This window comes from Pelobates fuscus, chromosome 2, assembly GCF_036172605.1.
Source record: "Pelobates fuscus isolate aPelFus1 chromosome 2, aPelFus1.pri, whole genome shotgun sequence".
Lineage (NCBI taxonomy): Eukaryota > Metazoa > Chordata > Amphibia > Anura > Pelobatidae > Pelobates > Pelobates fuscus.
In genome coordinates this window covers 23,824,408-23,839,554 of record NC_086318.1, presented here as the reverse complement: position 1 = coordinate 23,839,554, position 15,147 = coordinate 23,824,408, and the positions used below count along the sequence as shown (strand labels likewise).

Below are 15,147 nucleotides of genomic sequence, written 5' to 3'. Positions count from 1 at the left end.
GGCCTTTAGGAGCACGCGATCGGCCATCGGAGATAAGACAAGAATCAGACAGAAAATATCTTTCCTGTTTTGGTACTGATCGCAGCCACAACACAAATTGGCTCCAGGGCAGGTGAGCCGCAAATATATCCATCGTGGGCCGCATGTTTGACATGTTTGATGTAGAGTATAACCCCAATCAGTACACCAGCAGTCAGATAAACGTGTAAACAGAGTCAGGTCAAGGGTTCCAGAAGTCAGAACAGTCAATAGAAAACCCAGGTCACAAAACAGTAAATAATAATGATTTACCCAGGGCACAGAACACTGGGAAACACTGCTACTTATATGTTGGGAATTTTAATTGATAATCATGCCGTCAAAATGTGAGGGGATGTGTCAAATTATGCATACTTGTGCCAATGACGTAATGATGTTGGCACGCAAGCTCCGCTTCATAAAAGGGGGCATCCGTTGTCTGAATCACCATGAGAGGTTGCAGATGATTCCAATATGGAGTGGTGATGGATCGGGACTGGCGGCATGTAAGGGTAAAATAAGGCATGCTTATACGATCATTTTGACAGTTTACATTTACAGGGACACTCCACTGCCCAAATCACCACTGAGGAGATAGACCCCAATCAATAAATACCTGCATTTTCCATGCATGTGATCACTGGGGTATATCTTAAAAAAGTCTTGCAAAAGCTGCAGTTCTTATGGAGGCAGGAGCAGGCACAACACACAGGAGATGGGGGAGGGAAACCTGCAACCTCAGACTCCCACCAGCCTTAGTCAGCCAGCTACCACTGGACCCCAGGGAATCCACTTTCCTGCACTGGAAAGGTATGGAAACAGAAGGTTGGCTAACATGATCTTAAAGGGTCACTCCAGACACCCAGGGCCGGTGCAAGGATTTTTGCCGCCCTAGGCAAAAGTAAAGTTTGCCGCCCCCCCCCCCCCATATGACATCACAATGCCCCATGTTAACTAACGCAAGTGCTGCAGTGCCGCCGTGTTTACATTAAAAGGCCTGCAGGGACAGGCTATAGACACCAGAACCACTACATTAAGCTGCAGTGGTTCTGGGAACTAAAGTGTCCCTTTAATGTGAGGTAAATTAGAGATTAGTGCCACGAATAATATACTAGATTGCCTACTTACAATCAGATGAGGATGGTGATGGGCTCTAGCTGCAGTCTGGCTCCACTCGTCTGGTGTAGAACAGGCATTCTGGAGGCTGTTTGTGTTCTGGGAGAACGGAAAGCAGCTCCATTTTCTTAAAGGCCCTTTACACAGCTCATGGTCTGGGCCCCAGGGTCCACCTTCATGTTCCACCAAATAGTTTGTTCACAGGAGTAGGGGATGTCCTGATATGTGTGTAAGGAATGCATTGTGTGAATCTGTGTTTGTATGTGTAAGGGCTGCAATGTGTGTTTCTGTGTATGTACGGGATGCAGTGTGTGCGTCTGTAAGGGGTGCATTGAGTGTGTGTAAGGGGTGCATTGAGTGTGTGTAAGGAATGCATTGTGTGTTTCTGTGTGTGTGAGGGATGCATTGTATGTAAGGGTTGAATTGCTTGTGTGTGTGTGTCTGTGTGTGTAATGCATTGTGTGTTTTTCTGTGTGCAAGGGGTGCATTGTGTGTGTGTGATGGACGTCAATCTCTCCCTCTCCCTTGTCACTCTCTTCTCCCCCTCTCCCTCCCTCGTCACTCTCTTCTCTCCCCCCCTTGTCCCTCTCTTCTCTCCCCCCCTTGTCCCTCTCTTCTCTCCCCCCCTTGTCCCTCTCTTCTCTCCCCCCCTTGTCCCTCTCTTCTCTCCCCCCCCTTGTCCCTCTCTTCTCTCCCCCCTGTCCCTCTCTTCTCTCCCCCCTTGTCCCTCTCTTCTCCCCCTTGTCCCTTTCTTCTCCCCCCTTGTCCCTCTCTTCTCCCCCCTCTTGTCCATCTCTTCTCCCCCCTCCCTTGTCACTCTCTTCTCCCCTGCGTGTCCCTCTCTTCTCCCCCCTCCCTTGTCACTCTCTTCTCCCCTCCCCACTCTCATTCCCCCTCCTAACCCCGTCAATTCCACTCCCTGTCAATTACTTCCCCCCCACCTTGTCAATTTATTCCCCCCACCCTCCCTGTCCATTTATCCCCCCTCCCTGTCCACTTATTCCCCCCCTCCCTGTCCATTTATACCCCCCTGTCCATTTATCCCCCCCGTCCATTTATTCCCCCCCTCCCAGTCCATTTATTCTCCCTGTCCATTTATCCCCCCCCGTCCATTTATTCCCCCCCTCCCTGTCCATTTATACCCCCCTGTCCATTTATCCCCCCCCGTCCATTTATTCCCCCCCTCCCTGTCCATTTATCCCCCCCCGTCCATTTATTCCCCCCCTTCCTGTCCATGTATTTCTCCCCCCTCCCTGTCCATTTATTTCTCCCCCCCCTCTCCATTTATTTCTCCCCCCTCCCTCTCCATTTATTTCTTCCCCCCTCTCCATGTATTTCTCCTCCCCCCTCCCTCTCCATTTATTTCCCCCCCTCCCTCTCCATTTATTTCTCCTGCCCCCCCTCCCTCCCTCTCCATTTATTCCACCCCCCTCCATTTATTTCTCCCCCCCTCCCTCTCCATTTATTTCTCCCCCCTCCCTCCCTCTCCATTTATTTTTTCCACCCTCCATCCCCCCCCCCACCCTCCCCTACCTATGTCGTAGCGTGGCCGAGCTCTGTACTGTCCGCGGGTACAGGGAGCTTTTGTTTCCTGTACCCGGTCGGACTAAAAGGAAGTGAACACTCAGTGTTCACTTCCTGTTAGTCCGTCCGGGTACAGGAGACAAATGCTCCCTGTACCGGCGGATCATACAGGGCTCGGCCACGCTACAGTGAGGGAGTGACAGGAGGGAGTGCTGAGCGCTTCCCTCCTGTCAGCTCCTCTCTTCATGCTGCGCCCGGGCGGTGCGCCCTCATGGACGCACCAGCCCAGGCGAAGCTGCAGCCGCCTGAGGCTCTCTACAGAGCGCTCGGGCGGCTGCAGCATTAGGGGGGGCGGCGCTGCTGGCGGCGCCCCTTCCCAAGGGGCGCCCTAGGCGGCTGCCTAGTCCGCCTTAATGGTAGCGCCGGCCCTGCAGACACCCAAAAAATTTTATCTTGCTGAAATGCTTTATGTGTCGAGGGTGTTCTCTTTTTTCATTTTGCAAAAAGTGCAGATATCATTAGAAATTTACACTTTTATAAATGAACCTGGTTACACCCCCTTGGCTTTCAAGCAGACAGCAGGTAGTGTTATTTCCTGGTTTTGTTAGCAGCAGCTGACCGGATGCCCACATGATACCTGACTTACAAAGTCTGTGATTGGACAGCCACAGAAAGTCTGGGTGGGGTTAGAAGGGGAGAGTTTGCAAAGGCAGCAGACAAGATAACTTTTTCCAGCTGTTTTTTTTTTATATACCCCAATAAAAAAAAAATAGATAATTAAATGCATGCAGGTTTTAATTTGAGGTATATCTACTAAACATTGATTTTTATTTTGAACACTACATACAAATACACACCTGCATTCAAACGTCAACACTACATACAAATACAATTACATTCAAATGCAATTACTACAAACACGTCCCTGCATTCAAACTTACTCTACGCAAACACACAACTGCATTCACAAACACTGCACACACATACACCCTTGCTTTCCAATGTCAACACAGCCTGCAAACACACTCCTGCATTCAAATGGCTACAGTACATACATCACACAGCTGCATTCTAACTCCACAAATACACCTTTTTTTTATTATTGCAAGAATAAAGTTATACAATGATGACATTACATGAAGTTGTTCTTTGTCCCCTTTATTTATGTGCGTTTGTGCATAAATACATTTTTTGCATTCGGCCCTCCATACCTTTTTCGCTGGACTATTTGGACCCTCGAGAATAAATGAGTTTCACTCCTCTGCTGTATATGTTTTATTATATGTTTTATTCAGTCATGTAGTTTCCAGAGAGGTGACAGTCCCCTTATAATTTCACTTCTCTCCCAATAATAATGTAGAATATTTATTGATTAAAAAGACACATTCAAGACAGACTGCAGTCTACCTGGTTTAGTGAGATTTGTTTTTTAGATTTTTCTCCATGTAAGTTCTGTCTGAGCCGATATGTGTTTCTTTTTTTATATTAACCACAATCACTGTTTAGAAGGTGGGACTCGCTGCCTTTTCTTAGACCATGATGCATCTCTTCAGCCTAGCTGATCAGATCATCTTCTTTTTATAGACCGTGTGCTTTCTTAATTCTCCCAAACCATGATCTCATTAAGGACATTTAAAGGAGTAAACCATCCGGTTAGCAATGTCTGTTTCTGATAAAGCTCAAAGAAAGCACAGGTTAATGTACGGTATTACTTATAACAATACATATCAGATACAGGTTGAATGATGGCAATTCTAGTTATTAATTCACCACGTACAGTTGAACTGTGATGTGTGATGTGACTGGGTTCACAGTTTTTACCTAATTTGTTGTTTTTATCAGCAAATTAGTAATGGTGTCACCAGTAAACTGAATGTTTTCTGATAGGTCTTATGAAGTGAAAGTTCTGGTAGGTGTCAAACAGTGTTTAATTTAAACATGTGCAGGGCTGACCAATTTTGTTGACTTGGTCCAACAACAAAATGATGTCCCCATCCCATGCGCTCACTAACTGACACACACACACACACACACACACACACACACACACACACGCGCACACACACACGCACACACACACACACCCTTCCCTAGTCTGTCTGTCTTTTTTGCCCCTTCCTAAACCCCTCTGTGTCTCTTTGTGTACCCCAAGTCCCTGTCTGTCTCTTCTGCCCCTTCCCCAACCCATCTGTGTCCCCCCAGGCCCTGTCTGTCTCTTCTGTCCCTTCCCCAACCCATCTGTGTCCCCCCAGGCCCTGTCTGTCTCTTCTGCCCCTTCCCCAACCCATCTGTGTCCCCCCAGGCCCTGTCTGTCTCTTCTGCCCCTTCCCCAACCCATCTGTGTCCCCCCAGGCCCTGTCTGTCTCTTCTGCCCCTTCCTGAAACCCTCTGTGTCCCATCAGCCCCTGTCTGTCTCTTTTGCCTTTCTGCTATTTTCAAGCAGTTTAACATTGAATGAGGGTCCCTGGCTTCCCACCGTCCGGCCCCCACTCGAAGTGTGGTTTATGTAGAGATTATACACTTCCTTCTAGCCATACTGAATCAAACCAGCCATAAGGGCCGCCATCAGGGGGCGACAACCATAACGCCTGGGCCCCACATGGAGCGGCGGAACTGTCGCCGGTGCATCTGCACCGGGGGCCAACCGATGAGCCCTATATCTTCAGGGGCCGGGTCAGCGCTGTAATAGTGCGACTGGGCCCCTTTAAAAAAAAAAAAATGGCGGCTGCACCGCAAGTGCTGCTGGGAGGAAGTGATGGTAGGTCACTTCCTCCCAGGTTACTCCGCGCGGGAACGAGGAGAGACAGCATGAAGGTGGAGAGGAGAGGCAGCCGACGCCCATCATTCCCAGCCACCCTCCTGCAACACAAAGGTAAGGAAAAGGAGGGTGGCTGAAAAATGAGGTGTGTGTATATATGTATGTGAGTATGTATGTGTCTGTCAGCATGTATGTATGTAATGTATGTCAGTGTATGTATGTATGTATGTCAGTGTATGCATGTATGTCAGCATGTATGCATGTATATATGTCAGTATGTGTATGTATGTATGTCACTACGTGTATGTATGTCAGTATGTGTATGTATGTCAGTATGTGTGTGTATGTATGTCTGTATGTATGTCAGTATGTGTATGTATGTAATGTATGTGTCTGTATGTCAGTATGTGTGTATGTATGTATATATCAGTATGTGTGTGTCTGTATGTATATTAGTATGTGTCTGTATATGTGTGTGTCTGTTTCAGTATGTGTGTGTCAGTAGGCCTGTATGTGTGTAAGTCTGTTTCAGTATTAGTGTCTGTTAGTATGTGTGTATCTTTCTGTGTGTGTGTCTGTGTTTGTGTCTGTGTGTGTATTCCGGTGGGCGTGATTTTGAGGCGGGTCCTGGGGGCGGGCACCCGGGGGCCCAGATCTTGAGCTGTGTTAGGGGCCCCAATTTCTGATGGCTGCCCTGCCAGCAATGGGCACTGTGATTGACTGAATGCAGTCAGCTGACACTCTCAGCTAATCATAGTCACCCATTGCTGGTCAGGCTAATGCTTCCACATTAGCCGAATGATTTGCAAGCACTATGTATAGGTGACATTTTATTCTCTTTCAAAACAGTTTGGGGATTGACGGGAACGCTTTAAACAGCCCTAGATGTTAATGTGTGTAAATAGCCCTTATACTCTCATACACGCCTCATTAGACCAGCATTAACAGCTTAGCACCTTTGAAGAATTCAATTCACTAGGAGGTGAAGGAAATAGATGTATGGAATAAAGAATATTCCAAGAAATCCTGTCTTATACTTTTAAAAAAATATATGTAAAAAAATTATATGTTTCAGGATCCTGCCTCTCATCCCACCCTAGTGGACCTCTGCATTTTCCATGTCGTGAAGAGCAGAGACCCATTGCGACAACCAAAAAGTTATTTGGAGAACGGTTTCTCCAGGTCTAATGAATCCGCTGACACACTAAACAATAATAGAGTGCATTGCTTTAAATAGAATTGCACAAACACGTATCATGTTTAAAATACCAGACAGTTATAGCAAGTAATTATCAATGCAACAAAAATTTCTGTTGTGCCCAAACCAACCCACTATATTCTTACTAATGGTATAGTAAATAGCGTGAATCAATAATTCAGTGTGATGTCATATAACCTAAATGGTGATAAGCTAAAAACATGAGCACCATTGCTCACGACAAAACTGGTGGAAGACTGAGTTCCTCACAACCAGTACCTTCCGTGAGTTGCCCGTCCGCGCCACAGATGCTAGTTGTTTACAGTTTCTGGCAACCTGTTCCTAAACTTACATAGCCCAATCCAAAGAAGGACTGATACATGCACTGTGAACTTTATAAATCTGTTGTATTCCACTGCAATAATATCTGCAAAGTTGTTTTCAGCTAGATTCTCCAAATGTCCCTCATGTTCACTTTTTTACAATGCCATATTTGGATCCTGGTCTTTTTGGTTTTAAATTTTTCACTTGGGACATTAGTAGAAATGGGGCTAGTGACTAAACTAGCCTTCAAGCAGCCCACTCACAATCGCAGTGCGTGAGGGAAATATATGGAACCCACATAGACAGACTTGCGATCAATTCATTGTTGTATGGTACAGTGATAAAGAGGTATATTTTCCCAAAGTGGGGGGATTGGAAGCTTTTACTTGACTCCAAGTCTTCAGCTCATTGTGTGAACGGGACACTTTCACATAATTAACCATTTGGTTACTGAGTTATACAGTAAATATGGAGTTAATTCGTTTTTAGGTGAGGGTTGCACTTAGGTGGAGGGAATACATTAAGGGGAGAGAGTTGGACTCCCTACTCGAGCTTTGCGCACCCAATCACTGGGAAAAATATGAAAATGAAGTGCACTAAATGTCTGCCCGTAGATGGTAAAGGTAACTAGACCTTGTACATGTTCATATTTCTGACGATCTCTTCTAAAGGAGCTATGAACCAGTTGTCAAGGTTCAAACTTTGCATGGTGGTCAGTGTCATCTGGTCACGGGTTGCTTCTGACCAAAGAGAAGTTAAAATGGCTGCCTGCACAGAGCAAGAGTAAGACAGTGAAATGGTGTATTTACTTATTTGTTGGCTTTAAATCATCATACACAGAGAGGCTATAAAATACATATTTATTTTTTATCAATAATAATAAAATGTATTAAAACATTTCTTCAATGGTGCATGTAAAAAAAACAGGAAGTGATGAAGGAAGATATCAAAACATTTTCACTTATTTGTAATATTTAGTGTCCTACATTCTATGAGAAATTCCATATAGAACCAGAGCAGAAATTCTATAGGGGGACTTTGTATCTGATAGGCCTCAGTGCTATTAGCATGGATATCATGTCAGCTGGGTTAATTCCTAAACCATATGTCATATGATTGCATTATGATTGCATTAGCAGATCTTTCATGTGCATTTCTAATTCAAGTAGTCTGATTTCCATGTGACTGAACAGACCAATGAACCGGTGATGTCAGAGGATGTTGAGTGGTTATAGTTTTTTCTTGACTACCCCTTTAAATAGATTCGGCTTTTCTAACCAACTAATTAAATTCCACGTAGCGTGAACTTTTACAGTATGTAACTAATTATAGTGTTTTCATTTTCCTGCGTTCCTTGCTTAGCATTAATTATCTTATGTGTCTTAACATCAGTTTTAAACTGTGAATGTAACCTCCGTTACCTCCAGAACATTAAAGGGACACTATAGTCACCTGAACAACTTTAGCTCACTAAAGCAGTTTTGGTGTATAGAACATGCCCCAGCAGCCTCACTGCTCAATCCTCTGCCATCTAGGAGTTAAATCCCTTTGTTTATGAACCCTAGTCACACCTCCCTGCATGTGACTTGCACAGCCTTCCATAAACACTTCCTGTAAAGAGAGCCCTATTTAGGCTTTCTTTATTGCAAGTTCTGTTTAATTAAGATTTTCTTATACCCTGCTATGTTAATATCTTGCTAGACCCTGCAAGAGCCTCCTGTATGTGATTAAAGTTCACTTTAGAGATTGAGATACAATTATTTAAGGTAAATTACATCTGTTTGAAAGTGAAACCAGTTTTTTTTTTCATGCAGGCTCTGTCAATCATAGCCAGGGGAGGTGTGGCTAGGGCTGCATAAACAGGAACAAAGTGATTTAACTCTGTTCTCCAGAGATTAGAGGTAATTGTACTAACCTTTTCTCCCATGCAGCGGTGGTCTCAACGCGGCTGGCTCTGTTTGGGTGGCTGAGATAATCAATCATGAAGATCTCAGCCAATCCAATGATTTCCCATAGGAAAGCATTGGGAGACTATTGTGCATGCACGGTAAAATGCTGCTCTGTACCAATCAGTACCTCCTCATAGAGATACATTGAATCAATGCATCTCTATGGGGAACATGCAGAACTTTGAGATGCTGTATGCCCTCAGGCATACAGAGATAGGAAGTACCATTAGTGGCCGTCTGTGTGACTGACCCTAGAGGTGTAACTAGTCAGCAATGTAAACACTGCCTTTTTTCTGAAAAGGGACAGGGAGTAGACACCAGAACCATTACATTAAGATGTAGTGGCTCTGGTGATTGTAGTGTCCCTTTAAGAGGATGTCGTTCCTTTAAAGGAACAGCATATTGTCAAGAATACTAACATGTATTCCTGACGCTAAAGTGTTAATAACACTTAGGAGACTGGACCTTAATTGACATCTTAAATAAAGTAAAATGTCACCTTTATTTCAGCGCCGTGCTGGTCTGCTGGCATTAGATCCATCCACGATCCGCCCCCTTGGCCTGGTCATCAGAATTGAAGTTCTCAGCCAATCCAATGCATTCCTGTAGGAAAGCATTGGGAGAATAATGTGCACACGAGTCAAAGCACCACGCTGCCCAATCAGCATCTTCTCATAGAGATGCATGGAAAAGCTAAACATGCACCACCTCCCCAGGAAGCACCTGAGTGACTGCCACTATAAGTGTCCCTAGGCTGCAATGTAAACACTGCCTTTACATGAAATTGCCTCCAGGGAATGATTATACTCACTAGAACAACTACGTTAAGCTGCAGTTGTCCTGGTGACTATAGTGTCCCTTTAATTATTTTAGCAAAGGGCAAGGCATATTTCAATGGATTCCTAATTAAGAATAGCTCACCTTGTGATGAAAGCGTATTCTGTTCTGATCCGTGATTATCCTTTAAGCCCCATATTTCTGTGTCAGTGTTGCAAGGTTAACAAATGCGATTTTGTAGATGAGGAATTTACATATATTTGCAGAAGAGCGTTTTATATTTTCCCGGTAAAATACAGAAACAGTGTTTTTGTATCTGAGTTTGAAATAAATTTTTATTAATAATTGAAAATATCTATAAATCCATAAGACACTGTTACATGCTCGCTCTGAAAATAAATTGCTCGGTGGATTCGTACCAACGCTTGTTTAAATCTTGTCCATTGGAACCATGGAGGGCTAGCACGGCAAAGGGGGACCATTGCTCCAAGACTATTAGCATACAGGGTTTGTGGGTAGCAGCCTCTCTCCTGCTGATTAAAGACAGCTGGTGGTGGGTTACAATGTCTGGTGGCAGAGTGCTCTAGGAGTGATCCAGCAATAGTAATTGTATTCTACTGTTTTTATTTGAGCTGGTGTGGTTTGCAATCTCGATATATTTTACTGCAGTACTGGGGGCCAATCCCAGCTGCCAGACTCTGATGAACCCGTATACCGTGGAGGTGTTTTAACAGACATTGTACGTTACATGCACAGGTCTTCACTGGTGGTAATGGGATTGTAGGAGACATAGGCTGATCTGTCAGTCATGTAGATAAATATGTGCATGCTGAGCAGGTCATATAAAGGAAGGATGCTGGCATACGTAATGTCACATGATGAGGGTACTTGTTGGTCATTCCCGGTCTAAATGGTGTCTCTGTAGAGTAACAATAACAATTAGAATTACATCCAGTTAATTGGGTACAATAATGCTGGAGCCATTATCATTAATTCCCAAGTGATTCCCAATAGTGCACGTGGAATGGTGGCTGTGTGCCAGTATCCTTGCAATCTCTGATGTTCCTATTCATGAAGCCCATGTTCTCCTGTTGTCAAGCAGCAGTGATGGACAGAACGCTGTCTTTGGCTGGAATCACTCTCAATGGCGATACATTTAAATATTTGCATCACCCTGACTCATAGTCTAAAATATTTTTTTTCCACACAAGAATCATTCAACCCCTGTAATATTTTTCAAATAGCTCTTCAATTGCAGTAAACAAGAAGAAACAAAGAACATTTTTTTAAGTTTTCTAGTTTATTCTGATGTCTACGTTTCTAATTTTAACTTTCTTGTGTGTTGCTTTTACCCATCAGGGAGATTAGTCCGTTATAACATTTCTGGCCCCTGCAGAGCTGCAATCACGGATACATTCAGTATGACTATTCAGTCTGGTAGATACCACATTATTTCTAGCATGTATTTTATAATACTATATTTTCCGCAAATTCCGTGTTATATATTAACTCCGTATTCCTAATGCTGAAGGAATGAACATGGAGGTTGAGTGGTTATAAAATGTGTCTGTTCCCAATGCATGCCATGTCTGTGAAAGGACAAAACTGGATTATTATTATGCTATGCGTACTTTAATTTCCTTTCTTTGTGATTTAGTTTCCATCGTAACCACTACAGCTTGGACGGGCTCCTAGGTAATGGGGTAAACAGTCTATAAATGGTTTGCCACCTTACCTGGGTCTCCAAATCACTGAAGTGGTCATGGCACTTGGAATAAACCTTTAAGGAGCAACAGAATAGGACAATAGGGTGGAGAACTTGCTAAAAATGGGTGGAGGTGAAAGCTTACTTTATAAATCTGAACATAATAATAATAATAATAATAATGTCCTCTGCTTCAATTACAGCTCCTGCTAATTTCTCAGAATGAACCTTACTGGAACAGACGTTTCTATGGATGCTCCTTTTAGTCCGGAGCAATCCCTACCTGCTGTATCTCGACAACATCCAGTCACAGAAGTAACTCCTGCTAAAAAGATAACTTTCTTTAAGAGTGGTGACCCTCAATTTGGTGGAGTTAAAATGGCCATCAACCGGCGTAGCTTTAAGAGTTTCAGTGCGCTCATGGATGATCTTTCCAATCGCGTACCTTTACCATTTGGCGTTAGAACAATCACCACTCCTCGGGGAACACATAGTATACATAGACTTGACCAGCTTCAAGATGGAGGTAGATATATCTGCTCTGATAAGAAATATGTGCATCCAATTGCTAGCAATGGACCATGGCGCAAGGGAAGCCACCACAGACCGAGCAGACCACTTAGTGCCCGAAAACAACTTCAACAGGAAGAACTGGTTGAGGACCAATATGCCGCTCATGCCCAACAGGCATCAAAGCTACATAAGAAAATCACTCTGGTGAAAAATGGGGATCCAAACTTTCGCCGTCCAATTATTCTTAACCGTAGGAATGTGCGTAGCTTTAAAGCATTCATTGAGGATGCTTCAGATCTACTACAGTACACAGTAAGAAGACTGTACACAGTGGATGGTAGGCGGGTAAGTGAGCAATGTGCGCTAGTTATCTAAAATAAATTATTGAATAAGAGAATTTGGTATTAGAGATATATCATTATTAGTATATTATTTTATGGGACCTTCTTTACACAGAACTCAACAGTCTAGTGTACTAATGGCTCCTCTTGCACAAAACATGAGTTATTTTGGTGCTTTTCCTGCATTATAAATAAGGAACCTTATAACTGGTGTTGAAGAGGGAAACACTTTTTATTGGGGTGGAAAGGCACAGGGGAAAAGGGAGTGATGAAAAAAATGTTATGGCCGGAGTTTTTAGTTGAAGAAAATGAGAAACCCAAATAAGGTTATTGAGGAGAAAATTGAAAAAGAGGAGGAAAAGAAGTGTAAGTATGTTTTATTATGTTTGCTTAATTGATTATTATTTCTTGCAATGCAAAGTAAAGGTGATGATATTGCCTTGTTTCAACACCATGTAAATCTACAGATACAGAGATACATGTAAATATAATTTGTACCATGGCGAAAATGCAACCAGGCCCTTGTGGGGTACATGAGGGATGTGGGGTGTTAGCCATATTTGGGAAGTATAATGCAATAATTTTAAAGTCAAGATCTGCTGAAACCATCTGACATTGGCTGGAACCACTCACAAATGCCCTAAATTTATTTATTTGCATAAATGAGTTCTAAAACAGTTTTGCAAAGTCTTCAGATAACATTATTACTTACTTTCTTCAATCTGGTTATGATAGCATAGACGCTAACTAGGAAGATTGGGAAGATGTTTACTTTTAAATAATCTGGGTGATCAGATGACAACCCATGTTTTGAGCAATATATATCCTCTATTCGTCTTTAAATTAGAGTAAGCTTTTATTTTTCGGGGCCTGTACTTGGGGAAATTTACCCTTCATCAAAACTCATTATAAACTACACTGGTATTAAAAACTCATGATCAGTCCATGTTGAGAATGCCCATTCCAGTGTCCACAACTTTGAGATGGGAAAACTAGCAGACAGTACTCGGAAAACCAACCCCTAGGGCTCTATAACCAATCAGGAACCATCCAAACTACAAACCACATTCCCTAAAATAAGTGGGAAAGACAGAGTATGTGAGAGAAAGGTAAAGACAAAAATTTGCAGGTCAAAATAAATATACAAATTACATGAGCTTCACATCCACTTACCCAGGAACCAGGTAGCATTCTAAATTTGATGATATGAAAGTAGAATACAAAGTCTCCCCAAGGGGTCACATACTGTGGATGTATCATCCCTGTGCTTGCTGAGCTGACACTCTACATTACCTGCCAGTCAGCCAGGCGTCCATGGTCTTGAGGGCAAGCAAAGCCATTTAGTGACATGCTTGAATTGTGATTTCTGCTGACTTTCTCTGGTAATCTCTTAATAAACAAACTCTTTATCCATTCGTTTTCACCTCACATTACCAATTATGCCATAGGTTTCTACCGTAGGGGGAAAATAAAATACAATTGCGAATTACCAGATTATTTTGATGGTTTATTTTAATGCTATATTCACAATATGATTATAGACTGGACCTCACGTGTATGTTGCGATCATGTCAAAGCACTATTACTTTCCTTTTAACAATGTTAAAAGTATATACTGTCCCATTGGTTCTGAGATCACTGGGAGTTATACAACACATGGCAAGGCTCTTGGTTGGATTGTGGATTGTTCTGTAATGAGGGATTGCGTCAGTAGTAGGAACAGATTGGATTCCATTATGGAATGTGATGATACTGTAACAAATTAATGTACTGCTTTCCTGAGCCTTGTACTTCCATTGGTCATGTTATATTATAGTAGGGAAACGTGTAAATTTTTCATATTGAGGGAAACATGACCCAATCCAAAAGGGAATGTTAAAGGCTAACCATAAAATAAAAGCCAGTTAAACCCTTTGTGGTGGACGATGGGTTCTATACAGTGGCGTACACACAATCCATGGGGCACCTGTGCAAAACTGATCCATGGGCACCCCTCCCCCCACCAAGCCAGCCCCCTCACCTCATCGCCACCCCATACAGACACACACAGCGATACATACAGACACACATACATACTTACAGACGCACATACATACACACAGAGATACATACATACAGACACACACACACATACATACATACAAACAGGCAGGCACATACATACAGACACACATACATACATACAGACAGGCACATACATACAGACACACACACATACACAGTTACATACAGACAGGCACATACATAGATACACACACACACACACACACAGAGACAGGCGCACACACACATACAGACACATAAATACAGACACATACATACACACACATTCATACAGACACACACATACATAGACACACACACACACACAGGCACACACACACACAGACACATACATTCAGACACACACATACATAGACACACACACAGACAGACACAGGCACACATACATACAGACACACAGACACACACAGGCACACAGACACACAGACACACAGATTCTATATGTATTTTGTAGGAGAAGCTGCAGCTTTCTGATTGTTTTGGCCCAGCTACAGTTTGAATATTGCTACTCCGGGTAATGGCTACTCTAAATTACAGGTAAGTTAATCATTAAGTGGAATCTGAGCGCAGACAGTGGCCACAAAGCCCTTGCAGAGTTCATTGTAGATGGTGGTGAAGAACTAGGAATATTGTTATATGAGATGCCATTTACTATTCTAACATGAGCCATGGTGTGTTTTACAGATCTCCATAGCAATATTATTAATGTGCAGTGTTTGTTCACAGAGCTCCACAGCAATGAGACACAAAGTAATGTGCATTGTGTGAGTGGTCACAGAGCTCCACAGCAATGAGACACAAAGTAATGTGCATTGTGTGAGTGGTCACAGAGGTCCACAGCAATGAGACTCAGAGTAATG

At 43.1% G+C, this 15,147-nt stretch overlaps 1 protein-coding gene across 1 annotated transcript in view; it reads left to right on the top strand.

Annotated features, from left to right (window-relative positions):
* RP1L1 (RP1 like 1) overlaps nucleotides 1–15,147 on the top strand; it is a 67,057-nt gene that overhangs the window by 11,932 nt on the left and 39,978 nt on the right. The window contains exon 2 of the mRNA XM_063442011.1: nucleotides 11,573–12,227. Coding sequence (XP_063298081.1) covers nucleotides 11,592–12,227 — 636 coding nt within the window. The 5' untranslated portion in view covers nucleotides 11,573–11,591. The remainder of the gene's footprint in view (nucleotides 1–11,572; nucleotides 12,228–15,147) is intronic.